Source organism: Gossypium hirsutum, chromosome D06, assembly GCF_007990345.1.
Source record: "Gossypium hirsutum isolate 1008001.06 chromosome D06, Gossypium_hirsutum_v2.1, whole genome shotgun sequence".
Lineage (NCBI taxonomy): Eukaryota > Viridiplantae > Streptophyta > Magnoliopsida > Malvales > Malvaceae > Gossypium > Gossypium hirsutum.
The window spans coordinates 57,388,840-57,412,566 of NC_053442.1; the positions used below are offsets into that span (position 1 = coordinate 57,388,840).

Sequence of the window (23,727 nt, forward strand, 5' to 3'; positions counted from 1 at the left end):
ATCATCTGTTTCCTACTCAAAGCATCTACCACAACATTGGCTTTGTCGAGATTATACTCAATCATACAATCATAGTCCTTTAGTAATTTAATCCACCTCCATTGCCTCAAGTTCAACTCAATTTGGGTGAGAAGATACTTGAAACTCTTGTGATCTATATAGATATAACACTTCTCACCATACATGTATTGCCTCTAAATTTTCAACACGAATACCATGGTTTCCAACTCCATACCATGAGTCAAGTAGTTGCACTCATGCGATTTCAACTCTCTCAGTTCATAGGCAACTACTTTTCCATCTTGCAACAACATACATCCAAGGCCAGTGTAAGATGCATCATTATACACTACATACTCCTTCTCGACTTAGGCTGGATCAACACCGGAGGTTGAGTCAACATAGAATTTAACTTTTCAAAGTTAGTTTGCTGATCAGTCATCCATTTCAACAGAACATTCTTCATTAACAACTTAGTTAAAGGATTAACAATCAAATAGAACCCTTCAAAAAAACCTCCGATAAGACCCGACTAAACCAAGGAAAATTCGAATCTCAAAAACATTTTTGGGTTGTTTCCATTCCAAAAATAGCCCCTATCTTTTTCGGATCCATTTGGATACCTTCAGCAGATACCACATGACTTAGAAACATTACTTTATTAAGCCAAAACTCACATTTACTCAGTTTCGCATAGAGCTTCTTCTCTTGAAGGATTTGTAAAACCATCCTAATATGCTTATCATGTTCAGTTTCAGATTTAGAATAAACCAAGATGTCATCGATAAACAAACGATGAACTAATCAAGAAATGGTTGGAACACTTGATTTATTAGATGCAGTTTGGGTTTTAACAACTCTCTGTACAACCCATAGCATCGCTTGGGATACAACATCATCACCAGTATCATAACCTTCGCCACCAATGGCAGATAATTCTTCCATGTTAAAAAATTAAGGGACTATGCAGGGACTAAATTGAATATATCAAAAAATTCTAAGCAAAATTGTAAAGTAGGGGTCACGTAGTCGTGTGCCCAGGCCATGTAACCGCTGATGTCGTGTGGAAAACACTAAATTACTCTATAGTAAGGACACGACCGTCTAGTAGGCCATGTAATAGGTTTTGGCCGTGTGATTGATGAACTACCCTAAGATTACAGATGCATAGGGCTGTGTGGTCTACCCATGTGGCCCTAAAATTGTTCATGATCACCGTCGATTCACTTTGAAAAGACACACACCTTTCACCACGAGTTCGATCGACAACCCTCATAATTAATTTTGATCTTATTCACCTAAATTCTATCGTTCAATGACAAATACACATGGATTAACAATTGGTATCAAGATTTTGACAAGATTTGGAGAAGATTGATTAATTGATTCAAAAGATTAACATGGGATAATGATATTATGAAAATACGCTATCTAATCATTGAAAATAAATAGTAGTTACTGACCTTTGGAAAATATTATGGATGCTATTGGTGACAAATCTATACACCGTTAGAAATCGAATGAGCGGGCAATGATTCAGTAAAGGAAAATTTTAGGTGCATGAATTAGAAAAGAGGAAAAAGAAAATGGAAGGTAGTTTCTATTAGAATTTGAAAAGAGGGAATTTGAATGATTAAAGTAAGGGAAAAGCTTGATTAAATACCTAGGGTTTGTAAACCCTAGGGGTGACACAAGAAATTTTACCCAAGCCTTGTCGAAGATCAAAATAAATAAATAGTAGGAAGAAAGCTCAAACTTGGGTCTCTAGGAAGGGGCTTTAACACTTAACCATTAAGCCTATAACTCATTTCTTGCTTAATCATTTCAATTAACCCTAAATATATCGGGGTGTGATAGAAGTACTTTGATCGGATGGAATATTTAAAACCAAACCTTGTGGCTCTAGAAAAGGAGCATGTGTGAAACAGGTGATTGTTGTTTTCATCCAGGCGGTCACACAAAGGACATTTTGAACATGTTGTATTATTTTGAGCACATAGTTCTATCCTGAAAGCATATGCTCTGGCAAGTATTTCGATCAGATGGAATATTTAAAACCAATCCATATGGCTCTGGAAAAGGAACATGTGCGAAACTGGTTGTCGTTTTTTTCATCTAGGTAGTCACATAAAGGACATTTTGAACATGTAATATTTCGAGCGCATAGTTCTATCATGACAGAGAGGTAGTTACGACACAATTTCCCAAGGAACACCATAATTGTTTTTGGAAGCCGAATTTCCAAAGAGCCCTCCAATTTACATAGAGGGTAGTTACAGATGTGCTGAGCTCCTTTTGGTTGGAGAGGTAACGATAAGCATCCTTCACTGAAAAAAGTCTTGAAAAGTTATATTCCAAACGTACCTATCTTGGCCATTAAAAATGGAAAACCCTCGAAAATTAAGTTCTTGTTCCCAAGTGCTACTCATTTGGTCATGGATAGGTTATTTTGAAATTTGGGATAAAGCAATATTTAGTCAGGTGTTGAATTTGACAAAATTTTTATTTTATTTTTATATTTTTGATTTTTTAAACAATTTTTTATAAGTTCTTTTATATTTTTAGATTTTATATAAGACTTTTAAAATTTCATGTAATGATGTGGCACTTTGAGAGTACATCACATCTTTGTAACTTAATCGGAATCAAATCTATAATATATATAATCACGAATTTAGAAAAAATTTTAAATTGATAAAAATACCCTTTAGCATCATATTATTAAATTGACATTTAAATATAATTATAATATTTAATTTAGAAATATTAATTAAAAAGTTATGTAAAATAGATTTTTTGATAATTCCACATTTTAAAAAAAAATTTACAATTACAATTATATTAAAAAAGTTATTTTTAACATTTTTTACTTGGTATTAAAAATAAAAATTAAATAGTGATGAGTTTATTTTAGAAAATATCTTTTTATTGTTTCAAAAAATTCTTAAATAATAGAAAACTTTTATTAGTACTATATTTGAATTATCAAAACAATCAATATATTTTAATAATGTTTATTAGTTATTATTTTAAATAATGATTACATGTAATAAAAATTATATTGTAGGTAACAAATAATACAAGTATTTTAATTATGATTTGAAAATTTTTTAATATTATTAAAAAAATTATTGATCTACAAAATATCAATATTTGAATATGGTATTTGAAATTTTTTTATAATTTAATTGTTAAATAAACTAATATATTTTAGTTATATTTAAAAATTCGAATAATGGATTAAAAATTAATTATAATAACTAAAATATATTATTTAAAAACTAATTAGAAAGTTAAACGCATAAAATTACATGTAACACTTGTGCCATTAGAAACTAGTATATATAAAAACATGAATTTGGAAAAACTTTTGAACTGAAAAGAATACCTTTTATTGTTAATTATATTTACTAAATTGACATCAAAAAAATAATTTATTAGTATTATTATGTGATAATAATAAAAATAATATTAATTAATATGATAGTATCTTAGAGTGAAATTAATTAATTTGATCATATCTTTTAAAAGTTCTAAATAAAAAATAACATAATATATTATTAATTAATAAAATTATAAATCTATAAAATCATTGAGTATAATTGGACAAACTAAAAATAATAAAAATATAATTTTTTAATTAAATGAAGTTAATTTATATATAAAAATGTTAAACCAATTTTTTTATAATTAATAAAAATTAAATGTGTGTGAGATTAATATTATATATATCAATATTATATCAATATAACAGTAATCTAATTGATAATGTATAAATTTATTTATTTATTCTTAATTATATATCAAAATTCAAAATAACATAAATATATTTTATAATTAAATTAAATATTATTATTTTTATAAATACTAATTGTATCTAATCAAATTAGTTCAACTCAACACAAATCCCAACCCAATAAATAGTATAACTCAAATCTATTTGAAAAATTAAGATAAAGAAAACCAATCGATTAAGAATTAGTATTTTGTATTATCTATGTTTCTTATATTTATAATATTTTTATTATCAATGTAACAATCATTATCACGTATTTAACCTTTGGATTCATATTAATTACAAATATTATTTTAAATTAATTATCACTTAATTTGTGGTACAATTATATATAATTTTTTTGACTAAAATTTCAGACTGGGCTTTATTATTCTCTATTTAAACAGATGACATAACAAAGAAAAAGTCCAAAAAAATTGAAAGAAATAGAAAAACAACGAAATTTGGCCCAAAAAAAGGCCTAAGAAAATTTAGCATAAAACAAAAAACAGAACAATCTAGAAATGTGAAAGCACCAAAAATTGCCTAATCAGAATTCTTTGAATTGCCCGTCCTATCCAAAAGACATCGTTTCCTTTTTGACGGTATCAATTCTCAGGAAAGCTTGTTCTTCAAAAACCTGTTGATATGCTATGTGAAACTTTCCTTTCTTCTTTCCCTTCTTCGGTCAATTTCAGTCTGGTTCTCGCATCCAGTCAGCATTCTTTTGTTTTTCGACATACCTAGGGACGTTCTTTAGTAGGTAAAACTCCCCACTCTTTTTTAAATATTATGTTGCTAGTATATGGGCTAAACCATTTGCTGATCTCGGAGTATATCTGAATACAATATTATTGAATCCAACTGTTATCTGTTGAATATCATGTATATATGCTCCTACTTGTGATCTGTCTTGACTTTTTTATTAACACTTCTTGATGATGGCTAATAAGTCTCTTTCAGTAATGATTTCCGGCCACTACATTTCAATGCCTATTTAGACTACTTTACGGCATGCAAGTACTTCATTAACGAAAATGGAGGCCACGTCTTTATGGGTCTCTAAGCAGGATAAAAAAAGATCCCCTCAACGTTTCTGACCACAAAACCCGAGGCTAATTTTTAGTGACACCCATCATATGCACCGTCAAAATTGATCTTAACAATAGAACCAGGTGGGTGACTCCATTCTCTCAGCTCCTGCAGTTTTGAGGATTTTTTTCGATATCGTTTAACTCAATTATGTAATTATTAACAAATCTCGCTATTTCCTAACTAGTGCTAATTTTCCTCTCATGGATTCTAGCATTTCTATCTCCCCAAATGGCCCAGAGCGCAAAACAGAATATTCGACAATGGTGGGGGGACACTCATAAAAAACCTAGGTAAGCCACTGTGTAAAATCTATAGTAGTATCAATAAGAGTATTCGAGAATAATAATGCTGTCTAGACTTCAACTGAAATAGGGCATTCGCGGAACAGATGATCACTTGTTTCAACCCCTCTTCCATATTAGGGACAGGTTGTATTAGTGACTAGTTTCCCATGATGCATGTTGACTAGTGTAGGCAAGTAGTTCCATGATACCCTCTAGATTCTAATTTTTATTTTACTAGGGAGATTTTGATGCTTGAGTTTTTTTTTTGTAGAAGTTTCTATAGTTGGTTTGTAAAACATAAGCTCTAGGATTAGCACATGAATTTTGTAATAGTTTATACGCGTTACGAACCAAAAATTTACTGAAGGCTCACCATTCCATATGAGAAAATCATGTGGTTTTTGTGCCAGCGAGATACGGAGTATCTTCTCAGCATCTCCCTCCAAAAAGGTATTAACAATCAACTTTCGTTTCCATATTTGATTATTTGTATCAATTAACTTAGCAACTTTAGAATCTTTCATATTACGAACAAGAGAAGATAATTTGAAAGTTTCTGCATTTGGAATCCAAGCATCATTATTAATTGTAACATTCATACCTGTACCCACACTTCAGCAAAGCTCTTTTGCCAAAATACCATCCGTCGCCCAAATACTTCTCCATGTGTTGTATTCCCCAATCGCGAGTTAATGAAGTCATTATTTGGGAAATACTTTGCTTTAAGCACTCGTGAAAATAGAGAATTTGGGTTGTTAATAATCCGCCAGTCTTGTTTTGCCAGTAAGGAAATATTAAACTGACCATACTTCTGAAACCTATTCCCCCTTCATCTTTTGAACGACACATATGCTTCCACTGGCACCAGTGTATTCCTTTCTTCTCATGTCCTTTTTGCAACCAAAATTTAGCTAAAATGTTTTCTAATTCCCACACAAGGATTTCAAAATTAGAAAGCATGACATAGCATAAGTTGGTATTACATGGAGCACTGATTTTATGAAGATCTCCTTACCCCATTAAGATAGTAGTGTTGTACTCCATCATTCGATTCGAAAATATACCCTATCCATAAGATTTTGAAAGGATTCTTTCTTTCATCTGCCCACCACATTTCGGAGTCCCAAATATTTTTTGGGTTCGTTGAACTTCTCACACCCTACAAAGTCGATATTCTTCCTTTTTTCCTTCTCTTTTGTATTTAAATTGTAGAAGATAGTTGATTTGTTAAAATTCACACATTGGCCTGAACATTGTTCGTATTCCATCATAATTTCTTTCAAAATCAACGCTATTTTATTTGTTGCTTCACCAAATAGGATACAATCATTCGCGAAGAGTAAGTGTGATATCTTTGGTCCCATTCTGCTAGCTTTTGCTCCTTTTAACAATCCCTCTCGCATAGCCAGTCTCATTAAAGATGAAAGTCCCTCACTACATAGTAGAAAAAGGAAAGGACTAAGTGGGTCGCCTTGTTGGGGCCCCATTGTAGGTTTGAAAATGTTTCCGCTTTTCCCATTAATTTTTACTACGTAAGAAATCGTGGAAATACATTTCATAATTAATGCCACCAATTCTACTGCAAAGCCCATTCGTAGCATTACTTCCTTTAGAAAGCTCCATTCAACTCTATATAAGCTTTGCTCATATCGAGCTTTACTGCCATATATCCTTTCTTTCTGGTATGTTTCTAGCGAAAAGTGTGTAAAATCTTATAGGCTAATAGCACATTTTCAAAAATTAATCTTTCGAGAACGAAAGCACTTTGAGCACTGTCAATACATTTCCCAATAACTCCCTAAAGATGATTTGGTATTGTTTTCTCCACAATTTTATAAATGATAGTACACAAACTAAAAGGTCTAAAATTAACAAGACTTGTAAGGTTCAGGATTTTTGGAATAAGCAAAATATTCGTCAAATTTATAGAGTCAAAACCATTAACATCATTCAAAATTCTGACATCTTTACCTACAATGTGCCAATATCTCTAAAAGAATAATACCGGAAAATCATCTGTTCCTGGTGCTTTAATAGGACCCATTCCTTTTAAAGCTGAATAAACCTTTTCTGTCGTGTATGTTGATAATAAAGTTGTATTGATATCAGAGGAGATACTAGAGTCGATACCCGTTAGTAGATGGGATAAATTCCCAATCTCATTAGATGAAAATAACTTCTGAAAAACATAGTGGTAACCTCACTAATCTCATATTCGTCGCAGATCTCCCTTCCTTCATCTAATTTCAGCCTATTTATCGTGTTTATCTATCCACAAAATAAGGCATGTTTATGAAAGAAGGCTGAATTCTTGTCCCCTAGTTGAAGCCAATTGGCCCGTGCTGTTTGTTCCCAAAACATCTCATCTTTATCAATCTCCAAATTAAGTTCAATTTTTGTATCAATTAGCGTTGCCATTGTGTCTTCACCCCTCTCTTTCTCTAAAAAAATTTCTAACTCCTTAGTAAGTTTCCATTTTAAACCTTCCCAACCTTTCTTAATTATACTTGCCCACCTCTTCAGTCTGAATTGCAACCTTTCTAGTTTTTCAATGAGCATACCAGTTGAGGACTCGCAAGAGTTCTTAATTTCTTATTCAATAGATTCTTCCATAGTCCACCACGCCTCAAATTTAAACCTTGGGATCCCCATACAAATTCTTGCATTATATGTATTTAGGAGAAGGAGGTAGTGGTTCGATATCGAGTGTGGTAAATGTCGGATACTGCCTTTTGAAAAAAGATACAACTATTTTTCATTCGCAACTCCCCTGTCTAATCTCTCCATGATGTTTGTTTCTGGCAAGTTCCCTTTCTCTAATGTAAACCATACCCCAGTATACCCTACATCCATTAATTGGCATTCTTCAAGAACATCACGGAATGCCTCCATTCTTCTCTCCTCCCTTAGTATTCCTCTAGTCTTTTTAAATGAATACATGATTTCGTTGAAGTCGCCACTTACCAACCAAGGATAGTCTTTATCCTGACCTAGTTTTCTTAATAAATTCAAAGAAACATTCTTATTACTTACACAAGGTGCACCATAAAACCCCGTAAATCTCTATTCCTTAGCAACGTTATCCTCCTTAATCAAAGCATCAATGTGGCTTTTGGAGAAACTCCTTAACTTAACAGTAACTTCCCCTTTCCACGCCAAGCATAGCTACCACGTAAACCTTTCGCTCCCAAATCAATTCCATTCACAAAACTGCATCTCCTTCTGACTTTTTCTATACGGTTCTCATCAATTTTTGTCTCCATAAAGAAGATCATCTGGGGATTGTGTTGCTTCAGCAAATACCAAAGCCTATGTACAGCCCATAGACTCTCCAGTCCATGAACATTCCAACATATAATTTTCTTTGCGTCCGGTCAGCTTGCCTTTTGGCAGTCTCCGATCCATATTGATTGGGAACACAAAATTGTTCTGAGTTTTCCAACGCCTAATCTAAAGGAGTTACTACATGTACATCTTTATTCTCGTGTTTTGTCCTTTTATATCCGTCTTCACGAGAATTCATCATACTTCGCTCTTCAGTTTCTATTTTTGCTTATTTCCTCTTTCTCATTATGCTTTCTTCCTCAACTTGATTCATCATTACCCCTGGTCTAATTCTTTTCCAGCTTGTCTTCTTAACTGATTTAGATTTGTCTTCCAGTATACTGTCTATCCCGTTCAATCTCTCAATGTTCTCCATAACAGACCATTCCTCTTGTATATCACCTTCATTATGACATTTGAACATTCCATCCTCATACCTTGATTTTGGTGCTGTAAACATCCCCGACTGCTTAGTGTCGTACATTAAGATTTTTTATTTTAAATCTATATACGTCTTCTTTGCCTCCTCTTTTCGTTTTAGTTGTAAATTATCTTACAGGCTCTAAAACATAGCATTCCCATCATCTAGCTTTTTATTTATCCCAGAAAGCATCCCAATGTCACCTGTGTAGGAACATTGGGGCATCATCTTTTTAGAAAGGGAGCTAAATTTCAAAATTTCTTTCCCAATTAAATTTAGTTAAGCTTTTAGTGCTAATAAATATGGTAAATCATCTCCAAGTTTGTTCTTTTCTGCAGGTCTTAACTCGATACAGTCCTTGAACCCATACCTCATTCGTCTACATACAAAGAAGAAAGTCACCAAATTCTCATATTTAAAGGAGATACACGATTTCCTTTGAATACCTTCTGAGACGAAAATTCTCCTACGTAGACGTTTCTGCACATCCAATTGGACTCTAAGATGATAAAATTTTCCTTTCAGATCTAATTACTCCTCTAAAAGTAACTACTATGGCTTTTAGGAAATTTTTTTTGTCGAATTCTGGTAAATACGATCCAATCTTGATCCAATACAGTGAAGAAATAAGCCGAATTTGACTTCTTTCCATCGGTTTAACCAACCGATTGAAGAGTATAAGTTGCTTCATAAATAGCCATGGTCGACCCTCTATAACTGTCTCTAGATCTTCTTCAGTTTCAAACACAACCAAAAACAGATTTTGCCCTGCCAGTTGAATCTCAAATTTTTTCCTAGTATTCCAAATACTTTTCATTTGTGCCCTAAAACTGTCTGGATTGTAAGATTTTCCTATCCATACAGTACATAACAAAGTTGGTTTCTCACTTGGTACAACCACCGAGCTTTTTGACCGATGATTGGACGAGCTCTTCCGCCAGAAGGGAGATCTCGTCTCCTCCCAAACTCTCTACGCCACTACTTTTCTCCATCTCAAACCACAGTAGTTACTGTTTTCTCTAGGACACTTAAGAAAAGCACTCTTGGCTATTTTACAATTATATATAAAATAAAACTAATGTTTAACACTATAAATATATGCATTAGTAAGGCAATTTCATTCAAGATAATATTTAAAAAATTACTGGAAAAATAATATTGTAGAATTATTTAATAGGCTTTGTTTCCATTATCATAAAAGATGTGGTTTTTATTATTTGAGATGTTTATTCATTATTATTTTATATTCCATAGTTTTACTATTAATTAATTTTAATAATCATAATTGTGAATGTTATTTAACATTGTGTTGTGAAATATTATACTAAAAACAATAAAATATTAACATAACCACTCTTGGTAGGTGAAAATTTTACTCATATTCGAATGACAAGTTATCACTTATATATTTATATATACACTACAGTAATACAAAGTTACAATTCAGGAAAGTAATCCAATGTGGCATAGTTTAAAAGTTGCCACATGTACATATTGTTCAAATTTGCAAACCTAATAGTAATTTAAATTTTCATTTAAATGCTTAAAATTTTTAACCTCCCCAACCCAGCCTAGGCTTTAGACTCGAATTCGGAAGATTACATTAGTCATTGGAATGACCTAATAAGTTATCATAGTTAAAATTTCATAAAAACTCATGAAATAATAAAAATTGATTAAGTTATATTTTTTCGTATAATGGTGATTTCTTTTGAAACTTAGCTAATTCCTAATTTATTTATTACCTAAATTTCAGTTATAACCTAGCAGTGGAAAGGGATATTCAATTTAGTTTTTAATTACTATTCATAATCTGATGTCCTAAACTTAAATCAAATGTCTTGCAAGATATATATATAAACCCAAATCCTATGTCCCATGCCACAATTCAAAATAAAATAATATAGTCTATGAATAATAGAATTATCATATAAAAGCCTAAAATATTTTAATAAATAAACCGAGCCAAAACCTTATAGATGTCGTGTTCGCGTCCTAACCAGGTGGGTTATCTGTAGAGAAGGAAATGAGCTATAAAGCTCAGTGTGAGTTCCATTATAAAAAAACCAATGCAAACGACTAAGTATACAGAAACACGACACATAGAATAACGCATTTTCTAGTTCCTACGTGGTCTCTTCAGTGTCCTAGTTCTGCCACAGAACCTTGAGAAGTAGGATCCATTTCTTTCTCAGAATCTTTATGTCACGATCTAAATTTGTACGGGTTCTTCTTCAAAGGACAAATATGAGAAGGGTCAGATCAGTATCGTCTCAACATAGAGAAGTGGAATACATCATGAATATGGTCCAATCTGGAGGTAATTCTAATTGGTACGCTACTAGACCAAATCTTTTAAGAATTCTATAAGGTCCAATGAACCTAGGACTTAATTTTTCTTTTTTCCCAAACATCAACACTTTTTGCCATGGGGACACTTTTAGGAAGATTTGATCTCTGACACTGTACTCAATGTCTTTCCTCTTTAAGTCTGCATATGACTCCTACCTATCCAAAGTTGCTTTTATTCTATCCTAAATCAATTTGATTTTCCCTTCGGACTCCTGTATCACTTCCGGACCCAAAATTTTCCTTTCACCCAGTTTGGTCCAACACAGTGGTGTTTGACTTGTTCGACCATACACAACTTCATAGAGTGCCATTTGTATACTCGATTGGGAGCTATTGTTATAGGCAAATTCTGCTAGAGCAAATGTTCCTCCCAACTACCTCGAAATTTTATGATGTAGCCTCTTAACATATTGTCCAATATATGAATAACTTGTTCGGATTGCTTGTCAATTTGTGGATAGAAGGCAGTATTAAAATCCAAATGAGTACCCAGCGCCTCGTGAAGCTTTTTCCAGAATTGAGATGTAAAACGGGGATTTCGATCTAAGATGATATAGAATGGTACTCCATGCAATCTTACAATTTTTGGAATATATAACCTGGCAGCAGAAAGAGTTATTTTATTTAGTTTTTAATAAAAGTCAGGGTTCATGCATATCTAATTACTATTCATAATCTGATATCCTAACCTTAAATTAAATGTCATGCAAGTTATATATATAAAAAAACCCAAATCCTATGTCTCATGCCACAATTCAAAATCAAATAATGTAGTATATGCATAATAGAATAATCAAATAAAAAGCTTAAAATATTTTAATAGATAAAACCAAGCCAAGATCTTCTGTATGTCGTGTCCGTGTCCTAACTTGGTGGGTTATCAGTAGAGAAGGAAATGAAAAAGGAGTGAGCTAAGAAGCTCAGTGTAAGTTCCGTCACAAGAAAATCAGTGCAAATGACTAAGCATACAAAAACACTATACATAGAATAACTCATAATAGTAATTTCAGATTATCGGTATTTTAGATCACTCAACAGTATATATATGACATCTTAAAATCTCATAATTGTATGCACATGCTTTTGTGAATGCAATAAAATTTTTATTTAATAGAAAGGGTCTTACCCCACGACTACACACCACAATAGGAGTTTCCCTGAACTCCAACCACCTACAGACTTGGTTGTGGTTTTAACCACCAATGGTTTGTGGATAAATTGCTAATGGTTGTGGACACGCAGCAAAAACATCGTAGATGAAATTTTCCTATGGTTCTTGGTACACAACAAAAACACCACAGATGGAATCTGCCTATGGTTGTGGGTACATAATAAAATAATGCAGATAAAATCTACCACTAGCTGTGGATGCACAACATGTCTGCAGGTAAGAGCTGCCAATAGATTGTGGATGCACAAAATAATTGCAGTTAAGGGAAAAACACTACTAATGGTTGTGGGTGCATAAGATGAACTACCAACACTTTCTTCTTACATATCATCCCACCACTTGTAATACAATAGATATATTCAAAATAAATTAATATGGTGGCATTTAATATGCTTTTAATAGAACATTAGAGTAGCGATTACTATGCTTCTAACGGATCAATTTAGTAGCAAAAAATATGTTTATCATGTGTTCGATTTACAATAATATAAGGCATGTTCAACATGCCATTAGTAGTACAGATGCATTAGGCATATATTATTCACTTAACACGTATATCCAATACTATTTCGGTTAATTAGAATATGCATTCCAATATTTATATTCTCAGAGATTCAATTGAAAGAAATAAATCTCTAAAAATAATTTGGAGACTATCTAGGGATTAAACTGAATAAATTATAAAATTATAGGCAAAACTATAAAATTCTAAAGAAAAGGGTCACATGGCCGTATGGCCAGGCCGTGTGAGAGGGTTGAAGTTGGGTGGAGGGGTTACATAACCATGTGACCAGGCCGTGTAATAGACTGTAGTCACATGGAATTCACAAAAACAAGTTACAGGGGAGGCACAGCTGTGTGGTAGGTCGTGTAGGAGGATCTTGGTCGTGAGAGATTTGAACTAGCATAGTGTTTTAGAGGTACATGACCGTGTAAGGGGCTGTGTGGTGCATATGCCCGAGTGAAAAATCGTGTGGCCTTAATCCTAGGCACTGTTTGCCCCGGTTCACTTGTAAGAGAATGTACACCTTTCACCGGAAGCCCGAACGACGTCCCTTGCAGACAAGTTTGATCTGACGCACCTAAAACATGTCATTCAAATGATGTTTTTTGCTTGAATTAGCAATTAATTCCAAGATTTGATGAATTAATTGAAAGATCTGGCAAGAACCACAAGATAACATAATCGGATTTAAAAATTAGTGTGGATCAGTGCTACTTGAGTTTTTATGAGTTCTACTAATTGAAACGAGAATATTTACTGAACTTTTGACAAAGATTCGGGCTATGGATGATGAATTTGACAACTAGTAGATAAATGGTTTAATAGAAACTGATTTTGGTTGGGGAAAAGCAAAAATAATTCTCAGTGGTAAAATTGAAGTATGATGAAAAGAAAAGGAGGAGAAAAAGGAAGAAGAAGATAAAGAGTAAAGAAGAGCAATTCTAATTGGAATGGAAAAAAAATCCTAATGTAATTAGGAAAAAAGTGACTAAATACCTAGGGTTTTCAAACTTCAAGGGGATGCATGGTAATTTGCCCTTTCTACCAAAATAAATGGAAATGAAAAGGGTTTTAGGGTGGCTTGAACATGGGTATCCAAGGGAAAGAAGCAAGCATGCAACCATTAGGCCTAAGCATATTTCTTATTAAGTTTTCACTCGTAATAATATATATTTTAGTGTGATTTTTATCCTAATTTCCTAAAATTAAAAAGAAAAGAAATGGGGGAGGAGTGGTTTGAACCTAAGATCTCCAAGGAGTGGATAAACTACTTAACCATCAAACCTATTTAATTTTTTGATTTTTTTTTGCAATTAACCCCTTATATTTTGGGGTGTGACAAAATTAGCTTAGTCAATTGCTAAATTCCTATTTGAATAAGAATATGGATATATCTATATATATAGATGTATATATCAATATTCCTTATAATTATGATGCATAGTAAATAAAATTTCAAAGTACTAGATTAATTAAATAAATACAACAAAAAATTGAATATTTTTTAATCGGGGTAATACCTTTTCAACAAGTAAATGCTAAAAAGTATCAAACACTCCCAGTAAGTATGCTTGTTGTTTATAGGTGTCAATGCTTAATAATTGTTGACTTTGAGTGAACAATTTCATTGCCTTTTCAATTAAAAAATTCATTGCCTTAATTATGAATAATTTCATTATCTGAATATTCAGATTCTTACCACTGGCAAGTTCTCTCTGTGAGGGTGAGGGGGATGAGAGACGTTCTACAGAAGACCAAATCACTAAGAAGGTACAGTTTAAGGATAAGAACGCAGAACTGAACATAATCAAGGCGATGGATTTGACTCCTAAACCGAATTTTTCTTGGAAAGAGAGATTAATGGTGAAAAACCTTACTGACCTGGAAAGGGTAGTTGAAAATACATAATTAGAAGTGGATGATGATTTTGATTATTGCGAAGGGGATATCTGTAACGCATAAGTTTGTGCAAGTGTACACAGTCGTTATCAAGTAATAAGTAAGTATCGAGTTATCATCTCCACAAGGATTGTATTTGTGCTAAGTCACTTAATTTGTAAAATTATATTAACAAATTGGTAAAGAAAAACACGATATAATTGAGAAGTGGTGATTGAAATATATTAAACTAAATGCAATGATCCCTAAAGCAAATTATCCTAAGTTTGCAAACTATATGAATGAAATAGATTTTAGTAAAATTAAACACAATTTGCAATAATTATAACATAAATAAACTAGGAAAATTACTTTAATTAAACACAATTTATTATCAACATGCTTAATAACATTTGGAAAATTATTCCATGGCAACTTGATCTTTCATGAGTTGGAAACCATATTAGGTCCTTTCGGAATCATTTACTTAGTAAATACGCATTTTACTGATCCTTATTTACTAAGGGTTTCTTAGCATTCGTGTGAGGTAACAGGGACTTGTCAAGTTTGAAACAATTTAATCACACAAATCTAAAAACTATGCATATAACAGAGCTTGGTCAGAGTTGTTATGCAACCTCCAATTTAATCGGGTCAGGATCTAAATTGAGCATGCACAATTCAATTATGTGTCCATTAGCCGTCGTCCGGTCAAGATCGCTCAGCTAATTCAGGTGCATTTCAATCACGTATGAACAAAATATAGACTTGATTTTAATTGAAAACATGATCGATTGAGGCACAAACATTATAAGCTTGAATCAAATAAATATTATTTAATCAAAGCAATCATCCTAGCTTAAATAAAATTAAGCTAACATTGTTGTAAACAAGAACAAAGAACACATAGCAAACATCTTTATATTAAATTAAAGAAAAGGAAGATTAAACTCAATTCAGAGTGGTTGTCACCCAGGACTCTGACTGACGAGGCTTCTTCATTCTTTTGCTTTGCTCCTTTGCTAATGGCTTTCCAAGGTGGCCGACCAAGGGTTCTTTAAGAGGCTTAATTGCTAAAATGTCTATGAAGAGATGATGCTAGGCATGGGAATAGAAAAGGCTAAGAGAATTTGGAGAAAAGTGAGAATGATGCTTGAGGGATGATGAACGAAGGAATGAGAGAGTCTTATTTATAGGTGAGGAGAGGGGATAGTTTGCTTAAACTAGGAGTTTCATCTTTTGAAGCATCTCCCAAGGGTGGCAGGCCATAAATTGAGCAAGTTGAGCTAATTTTTCCTTGATTTTTGGTCAATTTGAGTGCCACAACAACTCAGGACTAAGACTTGATTAAGTGCAAATCTTTAGGTAAATATCTAAATTCTTCAACTCTTCAAGGACCTTATGCAATTAAACCAAAGAATGGTTTATGGACATCCATGTGTAACCGAATTTTGGGGTTGATTTGGTCTCCAATTTGGACGGTTTTGTAATCCAATAAAGCTATCAGACATGTCCAGAATAAATCAACAAGTTAGAGGACCAAAGAATAAAATTTATTCAATTTAATTAATTAATTAAAAACCCAAACTATTAATGAAATATTTTAAAATAAATTATTAAATATAATTTTATATTTTATTATTTAATTTAATCATGCATGGCTCACTTTATGTCTTAAAAAATATAATATATTCAAATTAATATAAAATAAGCCATTTATTGCATGAAAACTATATAATAAAGCATAAAATCACATTTTAATAATTTCTATGCCCTAATTTCATATTTTCACATATTTCATTAATTTATTAAACAATTACTTAGTTTTAACAACGAATTTAAGTAAAAAGGTGATAAATTACACAGGAAAAATCCTATATATTTTTCTGTTTACAATATCAGGAGGTCAACTGTTAATGGCATTCATTCGATTGAGTTTTCAGAAAGGGTACATCAACTCCTCATCAAAGATATGTCTACTATGGTGGTGCTAATTTTTTTGCGGTGGAAAATAGGGTATGCAACCCACCACAATAGGGTTTACAGCCTTTAGAGGCCTTTCTTGCCATTTTAGATAATGGTTATTAAGAAGGGATATTTCTTGGCGAAGTTTCAGAATAAATAGGATTTCAAAAAGGTGCTCTTTTAAGGATCCTGGATCATCTAAGGATAATACTTGATGGTGTAGCCTTGAGCCATGTGCAACCTTACCCAAGCGTTTTGATGACTTGGATTAGATTACCGAGCCTTGCGGGGTACATGTATAAGAGAAAGGTCCTCTAGGAGATTGGAAAAATGGTGGAGAAGGTTGCTAAACTAGATTTTAATACGAATATTAGAGCGAGAGGTCAGTTTGCTCGTATGGCAGTATATATTCAGTTGGAAAAACCACTGATCTCTTAAGACTTGATCAATGGCACCCCCAACATGTTGAGTACGAATCATTGCCGATGGTTTGCTTTTCTTGTGGGCGATATGATCATGTGAAGGAATCTTGTCCAAAGGCTGATGGGTTTATGTCAAGATCAAAGGTAAGGGTTTTAACGTCTAATACATTGAGGGCGAAGGTTGGCATGGTGAAAGGAATAAAGGCTTACGTGCCTTAGATGCTGGTTGAGAGAAAATCCAAGAAAAAATCAAGGGAATCCCAAAAGATGAGAACGAAAAATTTGATAGAAAAGATTGAGGGATCTCGTTTTAATGCGTTGCTTTTCTTAGATACGGAGGAGGGTGAAAATGTTTTAGATCTTGATAATTTAATGGAATCTCGTAATAAAGGCAAGGAATTTGGACAGTGAAATTCAAGATGCTTTGACTAATAATGGAAGAATGGGTCTTGGGCATATTAGGATAAAGTTGGGTAGTATAATAAGGCAATTCAATGAAGGCAGTCTGGGCTAGCAGTTTTAAGTGGGGAAGCTTATACAGTGAGAAAAACTTTGAAGGGCTCAAGTAGGCAGCAGGTGCAAGACAATGGATTGGCCTAAGGGAATTTGGTGAATCAGCAGTAATGGTAGCTATGTCTAGTTCTATTAATGTTGCGGCGAACTCAGGCTTACTAGATCAGGCTGTGGAGGCCCAGGTGCAGATGGATCAAACTGAACCTGCTTCTGAACTCGAGTCCTTACTTGTTTTCTTGTCTAACGAATCTGGCGAGGAGCTGAAACAAGCACTATGGTCGAAACAAGCATGAGTGCTGAAATTCAATGTGCAACCACCTCTCATTTTAACCCAACCTTCAAAGGACCGGTGGAGATTGGAGTATCAATGAGCGAAGGTTTTTTGGATCCCGAGAAGCATTAAACTGTTACTTTTAAGGAGAATTTGCATCCGAATTCCATATGCATAGTGGAGGGTGACAGTTCGATAACTTTGGTAACATAAATTTCTATGTTAAAAGGCGAGGAGCTAGTGAGAAAAATGGTATTGGCAGGAGTGGGAGCAAGCTTAGCAAATCATTACGAGGCCATGAGAGTATATTTAAAATGACTAAAAGCTCTCTATTCCCTTTATCCGATTCAATGAATTTCATGATTGAGCTCAATACCTTTCAATTAAAACTTGAATCCAGCAAGGGTGATCCGTATGAGACAGAGAAATAGTTGGAAGACATGATGGTGCCTGGGTAGTAAAGTTTGATTCTTTTTCTTTTTGTTATGATAATGAATTTATCTATTTTTTCTTGGACTTTCCAAGGTTGTGCTAGCATTAAATTTCCTCGTATTTTCAAGAGTATTTGAAGTACAAAATAGGTATTGGTAGTCTTTTTGAGCCGAGAGTTAGTGGTGCCAAATTAGACGCAATCGTTGCTAAGTTGGGGTTTCAGTGTTGTCATCATGTGGAAGCAATGGGTTATATTGGAGGCATTTGGGTTGGTTGAAAGGACTCAATTTGGGTTGTGGTGGTTTGGAATCATCCCTAATTTATTTTGATTCGGCTTTTAAGAAGTATTCCCTCAAATTCAGTTTTCATCTTTTTTGTTTACGATAGTCCTAACAGATAGAAACATAAGCTTCTTTGGGAGACTTTGAAATTGTTTATCCTTTAGAATAAATTTCTTGGGTGGCTATTGGGGAATTAATGAAATCCTTTCCTCTAGTAGCAAGAAAGGCAGACATTCTAATGGAAGGAGATGCTCTCCATTTGGTGACTTTGTTGATTCGGCTGAATTACAAGACCTGGGGTTTAGGAGGCCTTCTTTTACTTAGTAAAGAGATGGTATTTTTGAGAGGCTTGATCGAGCTCTTGGCAACGCTGTTTGGATGGAAACCTTCCCTAATAGCATGGTTACTCACCTCCCGAGAATTAAATCCGACCATAGGCCTCTTCTACTATCCTTAAGGCCGGAGCTCAACACGTCTAGGGGAATGCTTTCCCATTTTTGGCGAGGTGGATTGAGCATCAAAATTTCTCAGATTTTGTCCAAGACAAGTGACCCCCTTATAAACTGTTATCATTTATAGTTGAATATCACACAAAAAACATATAAGAATTAAAACACAGTGTTCGCAAGTGCACGAGTCAAATTGTAATATAGTTTAGTACAGAGAAATACTTTGAAAGTTTTCTAAGGATTGTACCCAAGGGAGGATGAAATAAACTATGAAAACACTTTTTACAATAATAAGTCTAAATAGTAGCAATTAATTCATTTATTACGATAAACCATAAAATAAGTTGACGAGATAAAAACAATAAAAAAAGAAATAAAAGGTAAAATAAACAAACAAATTAAATCAATAAACCAATCATGAAGAGTAACTGCTTTAGGGTTGCAATTAACTTCGGTTAGGGTTTTAGGGTGGATTAGCTATCGGTTGACCTATTATTACCTCTCAGCCTCTAATTAACTAATCGATTGGTTAATACTTGCTTACCTCTCGGCCTCACTTTCTCACCCAGGATAAATTACAATTTACTCAGTTTGACTTATCTCTCAACCTCGTCTACCCTATGATAACTTCCTAAGGTTGTCAATCTAATGGTTTAAGTACATGCAATTCATACCAACTAATCTCTCTTCGGAAACCCTAAATATTCTGTTAACTACATCCCTATCCACTCGTTAATCTCTTCTAAGGGATTTAGCCACTCATTTTATTCATAATCTCTATCTCGATTGAATAAGTCATGTGAAGAACACAATTGATTAAAGAGAGAAAAGAGATTTGAATAATAATGGATTAAATATCGAATAAGGAACGGAGTAGCAAATCTATTGATTGGAATAAAGAATTAAATCGAATGCAAAAGAAAATATAAACTGAATAATTTAATAATATAAATGAACTCTTGAATCAAAATTGATTTCAAAAGGAAAAACAAAAAGAGTTATAAAAAGCTGAAAAGAAAATAATCTAATCGTACTCCTAAACTACTAAGGTTTTTGATGTATCTAAGACGACTTAGTTACATCAAACCCCTAATGTCTTATTTACAGAGGTGTTAGCGGCCTAAATTAGGTTTTCAGCACGTCCTAGGTCATCGTATTAAGTTGATTCGCGGAAAGAAATAACCCCAAATTACTTGGGCAGTAAGTCGACCTGTGTCGTGCCACACCCCTTGCGTGGCATGACACGGCACTCAATTCTAGCCTTAGCCTTTTGTTTTGTGCTTTGACGTCTCGAGAAGCTTTTGCATCATTCATCCCTTTCTTCCACGTCAACTGAGCATTTATATCTTTATCATACACGCTCAATTGAACATATTAGAACAACCTATGGCCTGTGTCGTCCTATTAGGTCACAACACTTACAAAATATGTTAAGAGAACACTTATTTTATTAATATTTATCCTAAGGTCTAAATACTGAAAACATAATATAAAATCCTAAATTACATAGAAACAAGCTCCTTAACAGGTCAAATACTCCCACACTTAAGTCTTTGCTTGTCCTCAAGCAAACTACCTGAAATAAAATAAAAATAAAACTAAAAATAAGAAATAAACATGCAAAGAAAGAAAATGTACTTGAGCTAGTTTTATACAGGCAATTAGATCGGAGTATCGACACTAGCGGGATTTGCCTAAATATATAACTCTAGCTAGAAAGTTAAACAATTCAAAGTTATTTACACCTAATAGATTAGTTCAATAAATAACAAAGTAAACAAGTTAAGGAAATTAAATATCTATCTCTATTAAAATGTATATACGAATATAGTATTTATTTTTACAGAGCATGGTCAATTCGAATATTTTTTCCTACTCAATTATTTTTTTTACCATACTTTGAACTCTAATGTAGTAATATTTCTCCGATAACCCTTATGATTTTTATTTGTGTTGATACAATTGAGATTTTTCTCGGGCACACTTTATAAGGGTTCTGTTTGTCATACTGCACCGTTCAATAACCATGGACTTACTGAGTATTTTATTTTAAATTCGAATCTTATACTTCTAAAATATAATTACCTATTCGTATATACTTTTATCATTTGGTGTATTTAATGTCTTTACTTATTTACAGTCTAATAATTAAATATAAACAACTTAAATTATTTAATTTCAAGCTAAATTTACAATTTCACAGACAACCTAGGTATATACTCCTAACCAATTACTTGTATTTTTTTTAAACTCAAGCCCAAATTTGCCAATTAAAAACTAAAAACTACTAAAAACTAAGAAAATAAAATAACTTAAACCAATTTTTTAAAATTTTTTCCTAAGTCACCTCTACACTTTTTTCGACGCATTGTCCCTAATGTGCAATTAAAACTATAAAAGAGAGGTTACTCATTGGCGTGATACGTATAACTCAATTGGTTGGACTTCCTCCTTTCGATTTTGACTCACAATGTAGTGTCATAAAATTGTAAGGTTCTTACAAAGAAAATCAAGAAGCTAACAAAGGTCTAAGTGATAAAGGCAAAGACTTGCTTTGTAGATTGTGCTAGAATTTTTGGTAGTTCTTTCTTATTCATTGTTTGTAATTTTGTTTACATAAATATAAGGTAGTAATTCCTCTGTATGGTGAAAGTGTATTGTGGTTATGATTATCCAAAGTTGTCAGTCTAAGATCGGTTGTCTGTTTATGAATAGCGTCATTCTTCATGCTAAACATACATCTATTTTTTATATGATATATCTGATATGTGATAGGATATGAGATAGTTTGTGTAGCTCTAGTGGGCATCTTCAAACTGATTGTCAATCAGATAAAACAGTTATTCTAGATGAAAGTGAATGAGGAGTAAGGAGAGAATGTATGTGAATGAGACTATATGATTGCTTCTAATTTTATTCTGGGACGTGTTTTGCATGAAGATGAGTTACCTGGTTGTGTTAAACTGATAATATTACAATAGTGATACAGTAAGTTGGCGTATAGAGTTTGTCTGTGTTTTTTACCAGCCTCCAGACGTACTAACGTCTAGAGTGTGAATATTGCAACTAAATATATGAATACTGAGGCCTGTGTTTGTGAAGTATATGGGCCAGGTTGCAATATAGTTTTGTTTACAACAAAAACACTTGGTAAGTATTTTCGAGGGGATTGTACCCAAGCGATTGCAGTTTGGGAAAATTGCTATTAAGCCCAATTACCAAAATAATTACTACTACTTAAGTCACAAATTAGTAGTGTTAATCAAAAAGGCAAAGGTGATAATAATAAACTAAATAAATTTAACTTAACCTAAATCTACTCTTAGAGTTTATGTATCGACTTTTCCTATTCCTTTGTTTCGACTCACGAGTTCCTTTAGCCTAAATCCAATTTGTTCTTTACCTAATTAATTATTGATGTCAGATGAAGTTCTCCATCGGTTGGTTACTAATTAACCTAGCAGGGTTTTTCAGTCTTCTACTAACCTAACTAGAGCGCAATGACTACTCACTCTCGATGATGCAGTACATTACCAAGGATTAGGGTAAGGTTTTCACGAATACGGCCATAATACCCAATTTTGGTAGTTAATTCCCACCTATATGACTTCTCTTGATGGGATCGTCAAGGCCTAGGGTCTTATGTTTTTCCTTCCCTAACCACTGGATTCTACTATAGTGATGCTTGGTAAGCCAATACTGATTTTTGGGTGTAATTTTTTCCCTCAAAACGACTTTCTCGGGTCGTCAATCCTAAGGTTTAAAAAATCCCAGATCCTACCAACTCTAATGAATTCTATCATCTATCCATAATAAATAGTTACAATTGAATGCGAATAGAAGAAGCCACAAATTTATTCTAATCTTAACAAACATTCAATTAAGTATTAAAGAAAGAGAATAAAGAATAGAATAAGAAATGCTGGTATGGAATTTATTGATGAAAGCGTGGCTCCAGACAATCCTCTTAGAAGTCTACTTCGGAATAGATCTTCCAATTACAAAGAAAATAACCATAAGTGAAAACCAAGAACAAAGTAAAACCTAGAATAATTTTGTCTCTCTAAAATTGTGTGTTTAAACTTATTACAATGGCCATTATATAGGCTAAACTCGGAATATTAAAGAGCCTAAATTATCCTTGAATCCTTAGAGTTCGACTAGGACAAATACTTTTAATTTCCCTAAAAATACAATTATCACATGTAAAGACTTTTTTTAGGTCGTGCAAAAGCGATGTTGCAACACAAAAGGTGTGTCATGACACAACAAGGGCATGTCGTGACATCGAGGCAAATTTCACTCTAGGACTTGTTTTTGCTTCTATCTTCGATGTTTCGACATCAATGTCTTAACATAAACAAAGTCTTCCTAAGTTCATATGAACTTACTCCGTTACCTTTTCCTTCTCAAGCTTGCTGACTGAAGAAGACTTTGTTAAAAGGACTATGCCAGAGTGTTGCTACTATTGTGAGCTAATTGTTTTGTTCTGTATCATGCATGACTCTTTGGGGTGGCGTATAAATGTATTTTGGAAATGAACTGCACAAAGAACTTCTATTTTGACAAAATTTTGTTTTTACGAGATT

At 33.1% G+C, this 23,727-nt stretch overlaps 1 protein-coding gene across 2 annotated transcripts in view; it reads left to right on the plus strand.

The window, feature by feature from the left end:
- The first annotated feature begins 4,296 nt into the window (after window positions 1-4,296).
- Window positions 4,297-23,727, plus strand: part of LOC107910052 (uncharacterized protein At4g22160) — a 64,454-nt gene continuing 45,023 nt past the window's right edge. Inside the window, exons 1-3 of one of the 2 annotated variants that reach the window (XR_005915004.1) lie at window positions 4,297-4,538; window positions 4,729-4,950; window positions 5,082-5,628. Coding sequence is in view for 1 of the 2 variants with exons in the window: in XM_041095939.1 (XP_040951873.1) it covers window positions 5,099-5,160 (62 nt within the window). In the remaining variant the exon portion in view is untranslated. Of the gene's footprint in view, window positions 4,539-4,728; window positions 4,951-5,081; window positions 5,629-23,727 lie in introns of those variants that run through there. The other variant, XM_041095939.1, reaches the window with a different exon arrangement.